The sequence below is a fragment of the Pseudochaenichthys georgianus genome, chromosome 16 (assembly GCF_902827115.2).
Source record: "Pseudochaenichthys georgianus chromosome 16, fPseGeo1.2, whole genome shotgun sequence".
NCBI classification, from domain to species: Eukaryota; Metazoa; Chordata; class Actinopteri; order Perciformes; family Channichthyidae; genus Pseudochaenichthys; species Pseudochaenichthys georgianus.
This window is the reverse complement of record NC_047518.2, coordinates 16,862,215-16,882,155: the sequence shown is the minus strand read 5'-3', so window position 1 is coordinate 16,882,155 and position 19,941 is coordinate 16,862,215. Positions and strand designations below refer to the sequence as shown.

At 41.5% G+C, this 19,941-nt stretch overlaps 1 protein-coding gene across 1 annotated transcript in view; it reads right to left on the bottom strand.

Annotated features, from left to right (window-relative positions):
• rims2a (regulating synaptic membrane exocytosis 2a) overlaps positions 1 to 19,941 on the bottom strand; it is a 156,829-nt gene that overhangs the window by 114,441 nt on the left and 22,447 nt on the right. The window contains exons 2-5 of the mRNA XM_071205816.1: positions 17,029 to 17,061; positions 16,080 to 16,172; positions 9,270 to 9,480; positions 8,357 to 8,368 (exon numbers count right to left, since the gene is read on the bottom strand). Of these exons, the coding sequence (XP_071061917.1) occupies positions 8,357 to 8,368; positions 9,270 to 9,480; positions 16,080 to 16,172; positions 17,029 to 17,061 (349 nt within the window). The remainder of the gene's footprint in view (positions 1 to 8,356; positions 8,369 to 9,269; positions 9,481 to 16,079; positions 16,173 to 17,028; positions 17,062 to 19,941) is intronic.

The following is a 19,941-nucleotide window of genomic DNA, read 5'->3' as shown; positions in this document are numbered from 1 at the left end:
AATAGCCCAAATGGACCCCACAACAGATGCATGTATGCACAATGGCACACACGTATGAGAGGCCATCTAGCTCACAACTCATACTTGGTCTTACAAACAATATCAGAATCTCACATGTACACCACCAGACTCTTTCACACACAGTATCATACCGTCTTTAACGTACTGTCATTCCTTCCTTCATTTACTATCATACATAAATAACTATTCTCTCTCACACACACTGATATACCCTCATACATACTACAATTCCTCTCTCACATACACTATCATTCTTTCTCACACACAAAGTTCTCTATCTTGCATACACTACTAGAGTATTATAATGTAGTATAATGTTGCCTGTAAGTGGGAATAATAGTGTTTCTAAGAAAGTACTTAAAGGCCATAAATCAAAGTTACTTACATACCAAACTGTACTTTCTTAGAAACACTATTATTCCCAGTGAAACTATAAAAAAAGAAGATACAAGGCACTTAATGATCTCATACAAGTGTAACATACACAGATTAACACATAGGACCGCTAAGTGTAAACAAGGTAAATATAGCTAATGCTAGCTGTGCAATAAGCATGTATACAGGCTAGTATGGCTAACGCTAGCGCGAATGCTAACGCATTTTCTCATTGAGTTTAAACATCTTCAAATGTCATCAAATAAACACAATAAATGTTACTAATCCTAACAGTGTAAGTGTAAGGCTTACACTTACACTTACAGTCATTGCTTTCTGACGGACTTGACCCTTTTACTCTTCAGGTTACATAGGGAAGTAGTGGTCTACTGCCATCGTGGGCGGTGTCCGTCAAACAAAAAACGTAGAGCCAATCAGGAACTGAGAATTCCTTTTCAATCAAACTCTCTCACAAACATAACTATTCTTATGCACACACCCTATCATTCTGTTGTATACACATACCTATATATAGTCATTCACATGAACTATTATTACCTATAAGCTATTATTCGGCCTTTCATTCACTGCTATTCTGTTTTACATATATGACTATTGTTATTAACATGAAATACTATTCCCTCTTACAAAGGTTATTATTCTGTCTGACATACATTGTTTACCGATTACACACATACTACTATCCTCTTTCACATACACTATTATAATGTTCTTTTAGATTATAGTTGTTTGTGAAAGATGATAGTGGTGTGTGTACGAGAGTATGATGATGCGTTTAAGAGATTTTGTTTTTGTGTGTGAGAGAGAATAGTTATTTATGTATGATAGTAAATGAAGGAAGGAATGACAGTACGTTAAAGACGGTATGATACTGTGTGTGAAAGAGTCTGGTGTTGTACATGTGAAATTCTGATATTGTTTGTAAGACCAAGTTGTGAGCTAGACGGCCTCTCACACACACACACACACACACACACACACACACACACACACACACACACACACACACACACACACACACACACAGGTCAAGGAGCTGTAACAGCCAGAGGTATGTTCACATTCACTGCAGCCATTCTGCCCAAGACTCTCTCAACACACACACACACACACACACACACACACACACACACACACACACACACACACACACACACACACACACTCACTCTCACACACACACACACACACACACACACACACACACACACACACACACACACACATAAAACTGCGTATTTTGTTGTGACTAGCCCTACCCCATAAATGAATTATGATACAACTATATAACAAATAGTATCTTCCCTTCAGCAATGTACTTTACATTAAAAATATGTATTGGGGAGTCACGCACACATATACAAGCCACATAGATTTGCAGTAAGAGGGAGAACTGAGCTCTCTCTTGTGGCCAGTAAACTGCACTGCAACATTACTTAACACAGGCTCCAGAGTGAATCAGCAATATCGTTGCAGGCATAGTGCTCAAATAGAAAGGCAGTTTCAAAGTTTTAATTAATGTATGTTATGTTATGCATTCATTTATTTAGCATGCAATCATCCATAACAGTATATGAAGTAGTTTCACAAGAGGCTGCTTAACATTTAGAGAAGGCCTGTGTGATTGCCAATACTCATGTATTCATTTGATTTGGGACTTGACATGTGCCCTGTTTTGATTGCACCAGAAATGCAATGTTATTGAATTGTCTCGTCAGCTATCTACTGAAGGCAGAAATACCAGGAATGGCACTGGAGATGGCTCATGCTGCAGTATTGATGTGGCAGTAAATAACCTGTCATAGGTATCAAATGGCTTTAGTGTTTCTCCCCTTCGCTGAACTGAGGTGATCTGAAGCACTCATTAAAACCTCATGGTTCAGGGAGTGGAGTTTTCCTCAGTACATCCTGTTCTGGACTGGGTCCAGTTTAAGCACACAGGCAAAGATACCATACAAAACACGCCTTAGCAAATGTAGCTCCAGGCTAGTCAAGTGTGATGAGCTGCAATGCAAAACATCAGAATGCATAATTATGTAGGCCTAAGGTTAATCAAGAAAGGTGTAACTATATATACATATGATATAGATATACATAAGTATTTTTGTATAAAGTGCACAGTCCTGTATAAAGTAAATCCAAGTAATAAGTTGAAATGTTTTGTTGTAGGGTGATTATATCTGTCCTGTGGATTTGTAGGGCAGTTCTCCAGAATAAAGTTAACACCATTTTGGTGTGATTCATTTGGCTGACAATGAGAATGAAATGGGAGCGCCTTCATTCACATGCTCCGACGCTGACTGCACGTGGTGAATTACATTTTAATGAGCTTCTAATTTTAGTGTGCACGCCCGTAATAATAATAGACTTGATGAATATTTATGTTCCTCGTTTGAAGTTCAGAGACATGAGGAAGAGGAGGGAGTAGTGCATACATCCAACTGCTTCACACATAAATGGTGTCAGACACACCCGCTTTAGCCTTTCTAAGATAGAACTACATGTGTTAAAAACATTTAAACAGATACAAAGTGACCTCACTTAAACAACATTTCATTTTCGGCAACAAAATAAATCACGTCTGCAAAATATTACATTGATATGATCTTCAAAATGCGTATGCTAAATCTTTCTCTGGCGGGTTTTCCAGGATAAATTACAGCAGCACACATTCCAGAGAGAGTGCAGAAATGGTCACATTTCTGACAAACACGATGACCGGTAAAGACGCTTCATGCTCTCTCAGCTTACCCATGGTGCCGTTGAAGGGAATCACTGTGCCAAAAAAATCGCCGTTTTCTAGTCCTTAAAATGTAGCGACGACTGTCCGCATCTCCTGGAAAAAAGGAATAAGCAGCCGACCTTCAGCACCGCAGACAGCTCCCGTCCTCACAACAGGCTGCCTGCCTGCCTGCCGGACAGCGGCTGCTGGAAACACCGTGAAGGTTACACCGGGGACTCAACGGACAATATCCGATCCAACAAAACCAAGGCAGTCTCTGTCTACGTCTCTCAACGGAGAAATATCAGTATCCACAGACGTCAATTCAATTGAATGAATAACGGATTTCAATCTACAATCGTTACACTGGATCCATCCAACCGTGCAAAACAATCCTCAATGTCAGTAAGAAGGAGCCGAGCAGTAACGCGTCAAATCACGCTGTTTCCCAGCACCGCTGCACGCGTTCCTCTGTGCACCCTGAGTTGACGAGAGCTCATTACATATGCGGCGCGTCCAGCTCCACAGCCCGACACAGAGGAGCAGCGCGGCTACGCAGACGGCTGGCTGCACTGCTTTACGTTGAGCGCTAACAGTCACACCAAGCAATTTCCGACCCAGCCTGTGCATCGAGTGCCCACATTCAAGCTTCATTAGAAACACTACCCAGCTGCTGACATCGCCACAGTTAGGTAGCCTGGTTCTCTTTATGTTGTCAGACAACTGCAGGACTATGGAGCAATGAGGTCACATCATGTGAAGAAAGCTGCGATCACGTGTTTTAGGAATACTTTTCTCGCATATGTGGGTAAAAAAACTGTAAAATTATTTCCAATTTTAAGTTGCTTAGTACCAGGGAATTAGTGAGCCATACAATGACCATATCAATTATGAATGTATTAGAATTGGGAGTAGTGGGTATTGCCAAACACAAATCAAGCTCCCAAATTAGCTATCTGACAGGTAAGTATTTTCAAGTGAGCTTATGCCCATCATCTTTCCTACCTGCAGCATAGGTAGGGTAAAGCTATCTTTAAAAGTCCTTGTGAAGCCAATTCGGAAAATGCAAACAAAGAAAACTAAGATACAAATGCACATCCTTTTGTTTTCAAACTCCGCAGCATATATATACCAAAACAAATCATTTCAACAGAGATTTCCGATTAAACACATTTAATAATAGTGATTGACAGTCATTGAAAGAAACATACTCTAAAATTAAATGCAGTTATCTGTACAGTATGTTGGTCATTTCGGAAAGCCCTAACCCCTAACCCATAATATAATGTCTTCCAGAGTCACACATGACTTTCTCCCAAGAGACAGTTGACTCCTCAGGCCCTTTTGAAGCAACATCAGAGGAAATGAGGGGCTCCACTGAGGAACTCTAAAGACACTGACACACAGTGTATCTATACCAAAGGGATTCTATATGTGTACCTCCTAAGTGTCACACTTTGGTTTTTCAACTATCGACTGTAGAGGCTGTAAGCCAGTCGGTGCAATGAATGAGCAGTGATTGTTATCACAACAGGTATTCTATCCGCGTTTTTGTATCAATTATTCAGCTTGTTGTGATAAGGCACAGGGAAATCAAATGAGTAGATTCACCTCAACATTACGTTACATTATCGAGCAGAGCTGTGAGTGATTTTGGTCCGAGCTTTCACTCCTTTAGGGGCAGTTTAACTCTCAGTCCCTCTATATCATATTCCAGTGTGCCATAGCTGTGCTACCGGTCGCAGACATAGAGACTTGTAAATATTCAATGGTGTTTCGCAGAACAAGATCTCTCTCGTCACTGTTGTCACCATCTGTGAGAGAGGGAAAGAGTAGACGGATGGAAAAAAGGCAGGTTTCACCACTGCCACCTCTTTCACGGACACACAATATTTCAGACAAGCTGGTTTGGGACACCAACATGTAATCAAAGCTTCTGCCCATCTGCCACGACAGGCATGAACACACAAAACAAATCAGCAACAATCAATATCACAAAAGTCCTAGTCAAGTACTGTGTCTCACAAACTCACAATTAAAGCCCTGTGTTTTCTGGTGTGGCTAATATTGTCCAGCTAGCATAAAACATTTAAAAACCACTATACACTACTGATATATTGATAATATAATGACAACCAAACAATAAGTACATTTACATCTGGCTTGATAAAATGCACAATGTCTGTACAATGCCCTAGTGTAGTAATGATAGGGGAAAGCGTTGAATCTGGCATCATGGTGGTGACATTCTTACTCAACACATACGCAATATCGAGGTCGGCAAAAAAGATCAAGGTCATATCTTACCGTTAGTCGATAAAATAAAAAGGATTTAGGTCATTTCTTTGTATCATACGATATTATGATGATATATATATTGTGACAATATTCTTTTATTGTATAGGGCTTTTTGCTTACTATCTTTGTCTAGTTTGCTCACAGCTGCTGTAACAGTTACATTTAGGGCTACGGTTCTCTCTTTCTGCACAGAAGTGAAAGAGAATCTTTTCATCTGATCTCAGCTAAAAGACAACACGTCTTCACTGCCCCAAGCTGACCCTGTCCACTCCCTATATCAGCTGTCAGCAAGAAGACACCGGACTCTATAAGCAGACACCATACTGTACATATGACTGCATGACCACCTCTTCTGCTCATTTGAACGCCAGCTCTCCTTTTCTCTCAAACCACCTAAACCTCTGTATCCTGCTATAAACGCTTACTCTGCTTTCCTATTGATGACACGTCTATGAATACCAATACGTTGGACTTTCTGAAGCCACATCTGCAAAAGTATTTTAATGATGCTATTGTTGTCCAACACAGAGACAGTGTAGTGACTCTTCTGGACTTTGATGGAATCTTTTTCGCAGTATGATAGTATACAAAAGTATACATCAGCATCCCCGGTCTTCATGGTGAGTGGACGTCCAGGGCCAGGAGCCTGGGGTACCACCAGGTAAATAGCTGGCATTGCCTCAGTGGCACCGTCCAGGGCTCCTCTGTCACTCGCCAGCCTGCTGCCGCTGTTATTACTCAACACCATCTGTACAACAAGGTAACCGATCCCCTAGCTATTATTTCCAGCGAACAATGGCAGCCTGTACAACTGGGGTCTTGGCAATGGAGGAAGTAGCAGTGCAGAGGTCTCTCCCAGTGCTGCTCCACTGGATCCAACCTGCTTCTATGTTCTTCCCTCCAGCGTGGCTTATGACGGTAAAACACTTTTAGTTAGCATTTGAGAGACAACACCTAGCATGGCGTCAATAAGACAGCTATTGCTAATTGATGTCATACATGGACAAGGACAATAATACGACCCCCCTAATAGGTTCATCCGACTGTGTTTTTATTACTAACTAAACAAATACAGCATCAAATAAATACATGATCCCCAAGGGCATTCAATCAGTCATTATAGTTTATTTTTCGAAACTAAATTGTTCAATAGCACACGTAAGACTGCATTATATCATTGAATTGTGAACGTTCCTATTTGGTGTGATTTCTTATCGATCAAAACCTTTGCTACTAATTGTTTTATTAAAAAAAACGACTTCCCTCAACTCCTTGTTGGAGAAAGTATTATTAAAAAGCAATATAAATCAGCAAAGGGAGGGATAATCATCTAAATGATTGATAACGTGAAAAGTGATAAATAATTATGATCTCAATAATGATCCAAATAATCGCGAAAATCATTTTGGCCATAATGGACCGACCCAATGTTTGAAGAGAGGTCCAATTTGAATTCCAAAATGATGCTTACATTGGTACTCCGGTATTGAGTTTTGCACTTGCATAAAGGACTACAAAAGGTCAACATCAGGTGGCAGGTGGCGAAGTCTAAAAAGGCTGGATGCCACAATTTCCAATATTGCAACACCATCGTTTATTTCATTATACTCTCCATGCCTGGTAAACAACCATCTCGTTCAAACAAGCTAGGCTTTCTGTTTCAAACTTAAAGGTACCATGTCATGGCCATTTCCACTGATCATAATTCCATTATTGAGGTCTACTAGAATAGATTTATACTGTGCAATTTTCCAAACTCACATTGGTTTCGCACACAGCATCTCTGTAAAGTATGTGTATTCACTCTCTCCACTAAACGGCTCGTTGCAGCTCTCCCCCCCCCTCCCTGTGAGCCCAGTGTGCACCGATTGGTCGGGACGTTGTGAATCGCGCTAAGCTCCGTGGAGGTGTGATTTCCTTGTTTAGCGATACACAGCCAAACTCACCCTGAGCACACACAAAGTCACAGCCGAAGTAAAAACAATAAGTGTGGCTTGATATTGAGTAAGAAAAAGGTTGATAAACGCTGTGAGAATGGGTCTGCAGAGAGAATTTCGCCGCGATCCCAACTGTCTGCAGCCAGGGAGGAGAGATCAGCAGAGCTGCATGCACTGAGTGTGTGTGTGTGTGTGTGTGTGTGTGTGTGTGTGTGTGTGTGTGTGTGTGTGTGTGTGTGTGTGTGTGTGTGTGTGTGTGTGTGTGTGTGTGTGTGTGTGTGTGTGTGTGTGTGTGTGTGTGTGTGTGTGTGTGTGTGTGTGTGTGTGTGTGTGTGTGTGTGTGTGTGTGTGTGTGAGGAAGTCCGTGGATTGGTCAATTTGGACCAATCAGCGAGGGCTTAACGTAACGGCTCCGCGGACGTAACGTAACGGCTCCACGGATTGGTCCATTTCGTTCCGGGGACGACATGACATCATGATGTCCCCGGAAGAATCAAATGGACAATGACGTATCTCCAACGAGGCGTTTTGGGGAGGTATTTTCTGTTTTAGAGTTTTACTCCCGACATGGTGTACTTTGAGGGTTTTGACTCTGCAGACCGTTTACATGCATACAAACCTTCATAACACACAAGGGGACGGGTAATAACCGGAAAAGCATGACATGTCACCTTTAAACATAGAAGACAGGTCTTCAGGGTTACATTTTTCACAAAAGGACATTATATATTACTGTGTTAACAGTCTGAGTAATACTTCCCATGATTTTAATTGCATATTACCCTCTTTTTTTTCATTTAGCTCGTGTTTATTCAGAGTTTATCCCAGCATGCAATGGTAGACTCACAGTCAGACACTAATCAGTTGTTTTGTTTCATGTCATTCTTGGCTGCTGCATGTGTACATATATATCACAGCATCTCATGAACAATGTGTGTGTTGAGACACAGTCCCAAGAAACGCAGTAAAAGGATTTGCTAACCACTTTGTCCTCCTGTTGCAATTCCATGAGAGCAGGAATGCAGCAGAAAGAAAGAAATAGGGAGACAGAGGGGGAGGGGGCAGCACAGATAGGGAGGGAGAAATTGTGAGTGGCATTAGTAGGTCCTGGTAGTACTGTCACATACTCAACAGCAGAGGATTGGATGGCATCGCATACACAACGTTCAAGCTCATGATTCAAATGTAAGCAGTGTAATGCTAGAAGCTTAGTCTGTGGGGAGGATTGTACAGAGGTTCGTTACCATAACAGCCATGAGGGTCCTTTATGGGGAAAGAAAAGGAGGAATGGTTCCCTCCAGTGGTGAAATGGCATAACTATCATTTACAGTAAACATGAATAAGAAATCTGGAGCTGTGAATGAACACACAAGAGTGAATAGATTTAGAATAAAGGCATGCCATGCAGAGAGTCTCTGACCGGAGTAGATGTTGCTAATCTGGAAAACATTAGTTGCCATTAGAGACACCGCCGCTGGCTCTATTCCCAGATTAAGATTCCGCTGCAATGTTTCATAACCTTGGATTTAAAATAGTAACATAGGGAGAAATCTGCCTGAGGGGGGGACATCTGCATGCGTGTGTGTGTGTGTGTGTGTGTGTGTGTGTGTGTGTGTGTGTGTGTGTGTGCGTGCGTGCGTGCGTGCGTGCGTGCGTGTGTGTGTGCGTGTGTGTGTGTGTGTGTGTGCGCGTGTGTGTGTGTGTGTGTGTGTGTGTGTGTGTGTGTGTGTGTGTGTGTGTGTGTGTGTGTGTGTGTGTGTGTGTGTGTGTGTGTGTGTGTGTGTGTGTGTGTGTGTGTGTGTGTGTGTGTGTGTGTGTGTGTGTGTGTGTGTGTGTGTGTGTGTGTGTGTGTGTGTCCTTATAAATGGAGTACCGTGCATGCGAGCCAATGTTACCTTATTTGACCGCAGGGACACTCGTCCTCCGCACCGAGCACAGAATTTCGTTTGGCAATATGAACAGAGGTGGCCACAGCCATCGGCAAACTTGGTTTTGTGGCATATCCCGCAGGTTGGGGCTTCGCTCTTCAGGTCCTGAGCCGGCTTAGTCTCCTCCCCCATCTTCTTAACCTGGTCCTTATACGATTCAAACTGCTGGTGCAACTTCCTGTAAGCCAATGGGAAGGACAAAGGTTAGGGAAAGTAGATACGGTTTGTAACCTATAAAACACAATGATGTATGATTCTGTTCATTTCCTTATTGCTTCTTTGTATAGGGACAGCAGGTATATAGCAAGGGCCAATGCTACATTGTAGGCCTGTATGTCAAAAGAATCTGGCCATACATATCATGATACAAGGATACCTATTCAATATATTGGGATTTATTGTGATGTAAGAAGATAAGAAGTTTTATGAGACGAGTAGGATCTTCATTTCCATTTATCACAGTAGGTAAACAAGTTAGGTACACTTTAGAAAAATGTGTTTATGATCTGAGTTAGGTAACAATCTTTGTGCACCGGAATTCTCCCTCCTTGCAACCAGTCTGATTTAGTCTTAATCATACTTACCTAGACAATAAGCCCTTATACCGACTGACTAACTGATAAAACCTTGGACTTGTTCAGTGTGAGAAGGTAAATCAGACACCATGACCTCAGAATCCTCAAAGCTGAGTGGCTACTTTGATAGTGCACCTCTCCAACAACGGGGTTGGGGGGTGGAAGGGATCAAATTTACTTTGCAAGTTTAAGAACATAATTTAATTCCACTTTCTCAGGTTCCCATGCGTTAAATGAATCATTTGCACCTGTGTTTCTATATCAGGACCAGGCCTGTTAAGTGGCCTGGCCGTTTCTTTTGTATGTATTGTGAACGCAACGCTGCGCAAATGTTGGTCTGCCTCACAGAGGGGGACTGTCTGTCTACATGATGTGGCCTGCCCACATGGCCACTTCCATACCGATCATACATCAAAGCCCTCCACTGGTTTCTGTGTTTCATTCAAGCTCGGGAGGGTGTGTGTATGTGTGTGGGGCGAGGGAGCGAGAGAGAGAGAGAGAGAGAGAGAGAGAGAGAGAGAGAGAGAGAGAGAGAGAGAGAGAGAGAGAGAGAGAGGGCTTGTATTTGTGTTGTTAGCATCTGGTTAGCTAGCTGCTCTAACAGATCTAAGGAGCTGTTTCAACAACAAGGTGGAAGGAGAGTCCTCTGCTGTCAGACTGAAAGAGATAACTATACAGCTCAGGTGAGGTTAAGTGTTTAGATAGTTAACTTAGTCTAAGGTCTCAAACGGTTTGGTCACCATTTATGTAAACACATATTTCCATTTGAGGGGGGAGTGATTGATTAGTAACATATGCATGAATACAAAAAAAAAGTTAAATAGGTGAAAAAAGGTAAGATACACTTTTAAAACTTGTTGAGAGCTAAAACTAGTCTTTGCTGCTGCCTCAAAGAGGAGCAGGGGGGAGAGGTGGGAGACGGGTGAGGCTGGTTCAGGAGCCCAGACACACTCACAACTATAAATGAACCAAAAATAAATAAATAAACAACTTTCCATCTTTTTTTTATATTGGATATGGTATGTTATTGGTTATGGCCATGTTCTTTTGTTTTTATGATTATTTAAATGTATACAGTTCTGTTTCATACTGTATGGGTGTTTCCATAGATCTAGTCTCTTTATCTTCCCCTCAAAATGCACCAGATTGATGCATTTCACTCCAACATTTAAAAATAAATCTTACCGGGGGGGGGGGCAAATACCCCCCTAGAGGATATTTGAGGTCCACCCCCACTTAAAATCACATGGACAGGTTCCTAAATACATTTGCAATTTTGTTTAAATAGTAACCCCTGTCCATATGTTTATTATTGGGTAGCAGATGTAAACTATAGGGCTATCACTATGGGCAGCTAAAACTGGTCGTGGCCTGGCTGGGTGTATAATTCCCAGCCTGACTTATTGTCCCAGTCCGGCCCTGATCAGGACTGTTGTAAGGGTACACAGAGCACATCCTAGGGCCATACGGTTGGATAATGACATTACCAATACAGAACAGTTACTTCTCTACTGGAAATATTTGGCCATACACACACGATAGCTCATCATCCATTAATCATTTGTCAGTGAAGTTCCATACTTGTATTACTACTTGTGTCCTATAGACAGTGATGTACCTGAACGCGTTCAATGAACGATCGTTCATGAACGCGTTCATATTTTGGGCGAACGTGAACTGAACGTACTGTATTTCCGCTAGATGAACGTAATTGAGAACGCGTTCATTATCAGCACTGTATAACGGCGTTCAAAAGTGCGTTCATTCTCAGCACTGTATTATAACGGCGTTCAAAAGTGTGCCAGATTTCATATGCCTTTCAGCCGAAAACCCAGTTAAAACACACCGTAAACAGGCTTCAAAATAATGCGGAAAACCACCCAATCTGGCAACAGCAAGCTGCCTGTGACGCGTACGCGCCTGTCACCCCTGGCTGTCGCACTAAAATATAAATATACTAAATATATCAGACTCCTCACAAGAAACAATGTGGAACCGCGGAACCGGCGAGCATTGAATGAAGTATGGACGAAGCCGAGAGCAGCTGCAGCAGCACTCGCTCAGAGTGAGACTCTACGGCAGGGGTGGGGAACCTCCGGCCTCCGGGCCGTATACGGCCCGCGAGACAATTTGGTACGGCTCTCGAGGTAATTTATAAACACACGCAAAAAATAAAAAATGAAAGAAATCTAGACCGCAAACAAATTAAACAAGCGAGTGTCTGTTTTTCCTGGCCAAGTTTAGGGTCCTTGAACACAACACGAGCCTAACGTGTCATCACGTGGTATATGTCTCGACTGACAGGGGTGCAGTTCTGACGGAGAGCACCAGAACGCCACTCCAGCACTTCAGAAATTGCAGTACCGATAAGTCCATACACATGCCGCAGTTTCTGCGTGTCTGTGTCTTTAGTTGAAAGCCCAGTTGCGATCTGCTCATCTGTCATACTGATCAGACAGTCAATAACTGTGTTGTTATCATTAGCATCTGGTTAGCTAGCTATGCTAACGAATATAAGAAGCTTTGTCTACAACCAGTGAGGTAAAGGCACATCTTTATATGATCATTATAGTTATCAAAAAAATAAGAGAATAAAGTAAACAGGTATAAAATACTATATGACAGTTATTAATAAAGAAGAATACCGTTTGAAAGGGGAGTGATTTGTCAAATATCCATAAATTAAAAGAAAATCTGCTTACAGTTGTGTTTGGGTGTTGAGCGATGTGTCCATAGATCTCCTAATGTTGCTCTCAAAGTGCACCAGATTGATGCTTTTAACTTCAACATTTAAAAAAAATCTTCCCAGGGGAGCATGCCCTCCGGACCCCCCTAGAGGAGGTTAGGTCCCCCCCACTTAAATCATGTTCACATGGATAGGAAACTAAATACATTTGCACACATCTTGTGTCCATATCTTTCTGTTTTGGTGGTCACGCCACACCCTGCACGTGCATGCATACGCGAGTCATGGTGAGATATCTGGATTCAGAGGTTGCTTTTTCTTTGCACAGAATGAAATGAATGAGTTGTGATTTTAGTTTTTTTAAGCAGAGGTCAATAACTTGTACGGCCCTCTGAGGATATTGTAAACATTGAAATGGCCCATTAACATCGTACAGGAGACAAATAATAGCTCGCAGCAACTTATTGAAAAAAGAACTATGAACTATAAATTAGTTCATTTTTGAAACCATGAACTTTAGTTCAACATTTTGAATTATGAACTATGAACTGAACTAGTTCATTTTAAAATGTGTGAACTGTGAACTGAACTAGTTCATGTAGAAAGTGAACTTTCCCAACACTGCCTATAGATGGCCCCTTGATACAGTACACCTGATCTTAGACAGTAGATCCTTAACTCCTAACGAGTCCTGAGAGGCTACTAAAAACAAACCTGCATGAACTCTTCACATGCATTTTGTATGACACATGTCAATTGAGCGTCTCCTTGGAAACTAAACACTGGGCTGACTTCATAATATGGCGATTAGAATTGGTTTCGACCCACATATCCCCTGCAACATTCATTAGCACTTGTGAATTATTGAACAACGCGATCCTTTTACCACATACAGCTCTGCGTTTGAGATAAACGTGCTTGCGTTACCTTTACCCACAACCAGACCTTTCAGGCCCAAATGTAAGGACCATCTGAAGACCATCTGTGTGTGGGGTTGTGTGAGCGAGTCTCAATGCCATCTAAATATTAGATAGAGTGCCATTGAAATGCCCCCCTGTTGTACCCACTGAGGGATTAAAAGGCTAATTGTGTCACAGCCTTTGTGTGTTTCCCAAGCAGAGATTATAGCCTTGTTTAACAGATCACACCAAATCGCATGTACTGACAGTGGGCCTGATAACAGAGTGATGAAGACTCTGATACAAGAGGCAAAGCGCTTCGAGATTTGTCTTGGCAGATGAGAAGCGCTATATAAATTAAATGTATTAAAGCCACTGTCTCCGAGGATCACGAAAAGAAGACTACAAACAATCTTGTTTTATTCTCTCTTAATCTCCCTTTACACTCAAACATTTACAGAGACATGAGCTCGGTCCCAGGCCGCTACAGGCCACACTGCTCAGTTGACAGACAGCTCTTCTCACTGACCTTGAGAAGAGCTGTTTAAGATAACCAACCTCTCATTTTCTCTGTATCGGGCCACCTTTCTAAAGCTCAATCCCCTCTTTGGGGGGCTAAATAGAAGTTATAAAAAGCCATTTTTAAAAGCCATTTTCACAGGTGAGTTTTACAGGTTTGTTTATATGCTTAAATATGTTGATTCTAAGCTGCCAACTGAGGCAGATGTCAAAGAAGCAACATTGAATGTAACAGGAAATAAATGAGTTAAAAAAACATGACTATAAAAACACAGCAAGCGTAAGAGTAGATTGGAGTGGGTGCAGGCAGCTGGTACACAGTGCCCATTCCAGAGAGGGTTTGCTTATTCCGTCAAACACGGTCAAATGTAGGTGACACTGCTGACGAGTAATCATACGCTGCTCATTGTCCCATCCCAGGCTTGCGTAACGGAGCTCTCTTACCTCTGGGCCGCACCAGAGCAGCTACACACCGCCAGTAACCTGAGCCTCTCTCTTGGACATATGACAGGCCCATCAGCAGCGAGGGTCAACTACACGCTCTCATGCAAGCTTCTGGGTTCCACTTGTGCCACAAAGTGCTCACTGTCTGAGCTCAATTCTAACTCCTCTATCATCCCATGTTGGCACAGAGGGCATAGACATGACAGTGTGTGTGTGTGTGTGTGTGTGTGTGTGTGTGTGTGTGTGTGTGTGTGTGTGTGTGTGTGTGTGTGTGTGTGTGTGTGTGTGTGTGTGTGTGTGTGTGTGTGTGTGTGTGTGTGTGTGTGTGTGTGTGTGTGTGTGTGTGTGTGTGTGTGTGTGTGTGTGTGTGTGTGTGTGTGTGTGTGTGTGTGTGTGTGTGTGTGTGTGTGTGTGTGTCCTAAATGGGCAGAGCCATAATTAATGTAATTAATTACACCTGTGCAGTGTGTACACCCTGCAATGACGTGTCAAATGGCTGCTGTGAAAAGGGCATAAAGAACTTAAAGTATCAACAGTAAAGCAGAATGGCTCCTTTCAAATAATTAAATTAGTATAGAATAACATTATTATTGTGTCTCTTAACTTAAAGCTAATTTAAGCTAATAGCAGCCACTGGGCATAACGTCAACGATAAAATAATTAAATCATACCCAAGCCCTGGAAATGTGTTTATGTCTTGCAAGCTAGCTAAAAAAGTGCATATTTGCACACGAAACAGACGCAAGTGTAATGTTTACATTTGTTCTGCTCTCGTTTGCTCTCCACAGTCTTCTGATAAAAAAGATCTGTTGTTAACTTGCTAGCTCTACTGGCCAAGCTAGTTGCTAGCTTTGTGTGGCTGCTGCATTTTTCCGTATGTATATCACGTATGGAAGACATTCAATTTAGTTACACCTGTGCTATTTCTACTATGACAAGTCAAAAATCACTCCCCTGTTTATGTTGTTGTTGATAACAACTGAATAAGTAATTTTGTTTGAATTCTCCTATCCAAAATGCATTATAGTTCGATATTATCAAATCAAATCAAGTTTTATTTATATAGCACATTTATAAACGATTTTTGGTCGAGCCAAAGTGCTGGACATATAATAAAAATAGCCTACAGTAGCTCACTTTACAGCTAATACAATAGCACAGATTGTTCAGAATATCAGTATGACAATACGACACCCTCTATCCTTAGACCCTCACATCGTACAAGGAAAATATTATATTTCACATTACATTTTTATGAGTAATTAATTTCTCCTTTTTTCCCCAGTTTTCCTAGATGGTAGGTGCTATGTAAAAGTATGTGACTTCTTGACCTTTTTCTGTCACTTGTTACTTTTTCATTAGATGGATTATTCTTGCAGAATGATGTGTGTGCAAATAACGTACTTTTCTTCTTCTTGACTTTAATATATTAGTATTGGTACAACTCCTCAAAGCTATACCATTATGGCACACCACTCCCATATCGCCACTTTCCACTTATGTTTTTTACAAACACACTGAGAAATTGTGTAACACATAGTTCAATATCCACTCAGGTCAAACATACTCTGCGTCCAGCTCCTGGGATTACCACTGTGTGTGTGTGTGTGTGCCTGCTGGAAGGAGATCAGAAGGCGTCTGCACTATTACTTACGCGTCTGGCTCTGGCTCCTTGTCATTTTGGGACTTTTGCTGGGGCTGAAGGACGTTATTTACCAGCTCAGTGATCCCACTAAAGGGAAACCACCTGTTCAAATAAGAAAAGTGTGACTGGAACATCGCAATGAGTTATCATGGGAGAAAACAATCTATCCTGAAAGGTTTTTTGGTTAGGGAGAAGGTCAGATTCTAGGAAGTGAACAACAGCAGGGACATTCACTACAACCAGCGCAGAAAGAGGAGAAGGTCGGGACACGGGCAGAGCGGCGATTAGTGGAACATTGACAACCAGACACAGTGTCAGAAGTAGAGAGGAAGATAGAAGAAGAAGAAAGAAAGATGAATACTTTGTGTCGAGGGAAGGAGAGAAGAAGCAGGAAAGCTCTACAGCCAATGGAAATGAGAGCTGCATCATAGCTCAGCTCAGGGTAACAGGAGTCATTTATTCCAGCATGGTGTGCAGTAAGGGTCAGGTTATCAAACTGGATAAGCCTACAGGTGGATTTAGTAAAACAAAATGCAGCTATAGTTGGTGCATCTAGTCTACATTTGTGATTGGATTATAAGGCTGCACCAGCCAATCAGAGTGCAGATGATGAGAAAGGGCAGCCAGTTAAAAACCAGGGACAAGGGGAAAGGATTTTGGGGGCCTGGCTATGATAAAGCTGGTAGAAAGGAAAAGCCGTCGTCACTGATGTCATGGAAGTCGGCTGTTTGGCGTCCAGCACATCATTCAACAATCTATTCAATGCTACTTATTATGTAAAGCTTTAAAAAATACCATTAAGCATGTATTGTGCTACCACAGCTGCTTTCCATGACATTAGTGACATTCATTTCGTTTTCCTCCCAGACAAAGAGGAGAAAGCCACATGAAGCACACAGCACCAACTGACAGGAAGAAGTTTCAAAGCCTAGCACTCTGGGTAATGCAGTTCACTTACTGTGCCGGCTGAGGCTTTGGTTCTTCTTTGATCCTAAAACATAAAAAATAAAAAAAATAAAAAGATGTGCACAGCTCAGTGCTTACAGAACACAAATAGATGATGAAAACAATGGGACACAAAACACTGAGACTAAAAATGTGTATGACATAAATAATAATAGGAATAACATTCAGGATATTATAGATGATGCTTTGATGAAATGATGACAGTGGTAATGAAGAAGAAAAAAAACATGAACATTCAGAAAAGAAGGAAAAAAGTAAGAAAGGGTTGTGGAGCAACTCAAAATGGAAAATCATTGCTTCAAGTGAGTAGCACCCTCTCTCATATGACACACGTTACTTGTATTGCACTTTCTAACGAGCGGATAAATCCAATTGCTATTCCACAATGCTACTGTTTATTTTCAGCATGAAGAGTTTTTTCGAGGAGAAATGTAAGATTCATTGTGGCCCCCATCACCATAAGCCCACCAGTTCTCACAAATATATAGCCCAACAATCTATTGGCACTAACTATGTAAATGTTGCACAAATCCTCTTATGAGACATATCTTATGAGACATAATAAGACTTAGTGATGGTCATCGTATTCTTCTATCGCCTTTATGCACTTAGCTGTCAAATTTCAATGCCTCACCAAAACACAATGTGTATTACAGATTTATGACATGCAACAAATAACTGAGCTGGATTTCAAATAAATCTCCAAGACGAGCACACACATCAAACCAAACACATGATCCCATCCATAATTGCACTTGTTGAAGATAATAAACACACTGAATCATAACCAGAAAGCCAGGCCATGGCAAGCCACTATTTATAACAACAACATCTAGGAGTTGACTTTCATTCTAATCACCATATTGGCTCTGACACAAAGCTAGAGTGTTGTTACAGCCCCGTGTGCACTGCAGCATCACGAAACAGTCCTTTAGTTATCTTAAAAAAGTTAAATAGGTGCAGCTCGGATAACCAAGAGAGCACAGCCAGCACTTAAACACATGTCACTCCCAAACAAACAAACACACACACATACATGCACCACAACAACCACCATTCTCGTTGACAATCACCTGTCAGTTGTCCATCGCATATCAGCCTCAGACCTTCAACCTGACTTCAGTACACTTGTTTAAGCCAAACACAGAAGAAAAAAGAACTGGGATATATCGAGAGGTAAATAGACTACAAACAAAACAGAAAAAGCACCAATTGTGCAAAATCCACTTTTCCATGTCTTTGAAACATAAATATGTGGCCCCTCTGTGTGAAGGGATACGGAACATTTCAAGAAAAAAGATTCCCTCTCTTCTTGTCCTGATCCATTTATATAAAAACCTGTCTGAAAATGAGCTAATCAGATTGTGGCCACTTTGTGATGTCACAATGTTTTTTTGTAACCATTAGCCGATAACCAAGCAAGGTAACACCCGCCCACCTTATCACCGGAATCTCCTCCTGGTACAATTGTGTGTTTTTTGTTTTTTTTAAACCAATCATCTTTCAGAGGGGCGTGGTCAGCAGCAGCTCATTAGCATTTAAAGCGACAGACACCAAATCAGCACTTTTGGAACAGGGTTGAATTAGATGAGATTATGGCATGCTGCAATGCTATCTGACAAACACTTCACAGCCATGTTTTGTATATATCTGAGACCTATAATATATTGTTGAAAAAGAGGATAATAGGAGACCTTTAATGCTGGTCTTCAAAACATCCTCAAATTCAAGAATTCAGAATTTTGTTAAAATAGTGATACAATGTTAGCTGTTTTACCAATACAATATTCTTTAACTAGTAGCAGCTTTTCAAAATCATTAAATACAGTGCTTTATATAAATAAATATAATTAATATTGAGCAGAATTGAGTTCAGACTAATAGTACGGCCCTTCACCGCTGTTCCACTTTCTCATTAAGCCCATTGAGGAAATTATTTGTCCCCCCTGGTCTAGCATCTATTATGTTCTAACTGAAGCTGCCAGAGAAAAGATTAAACAGAAAAGCACGTCAGATCTTCACACACCTCCACCCGCTTATGTTAAGTGCATCTTCAGCTGAATATAGCTGCGTGAAATGGAATGTGTTAATTGGATGTTGTATCTTTCTGACCTGGGCATGGCAACATTTACTACTCCCATTCTAAGATTTTGTTTGTCAACTCATGCTAGTGCCAGTACTCATTAATAATACCACCATAACAATTTCCCGGGGTTCAATGATTTCTGTATACTTCCAATTTTGTCCAGTGAACAGCAAAACCCAAAGATATTCCAACTACAAAAAGAAGGGCACTAGCAGACTAGGCCAAAACCGTTCACATAAGTTCAAAAAGAATGCATGTATCTGCTCCATGGTACTACCTGTGATAAGAACCATGTGGGGCTAAAAGTCTCCACTGAAAACACTTCACAAACGCTTACAACATCCTACTATCTTTACAAAATCGTTACCACAATGAATAAAAAAGTCTTCTGAAACAACAATTAATTAAGAAAGAAATGAGTGTGCACACTTCATTAACTCCTAAAGCCTCAAAGAATTGCCGTGCAGAGGACCAGAAAGCAGACTACTTTATCTAGAGGAAGAGCACACCGCAGTGAAATGTGTCTGTCTGATCTGTGTCAGAGTGGTGCGAGAATACACGAGAGAAGATAGTCCTGTGTACCTATCAGTCTCGCTGCTCTGTTTCCCGATGAGCCAGTCCATATTTATCCTCTCGCTGTGTTCTCCCGATGACCTGCAGCGCCGTTCTTTATTGATCCCATCAGCCCCGTCTCTGTGGTCGCATTACAAGCCTCATATTTATCTGATGGAGCCTGCTGCCTGCCTGGACGGCTGCCGGACAAAGTGAATGTGTGTGTGTGAGTCCATATCCATGTACTCATACGTGTGCATGTGTGAG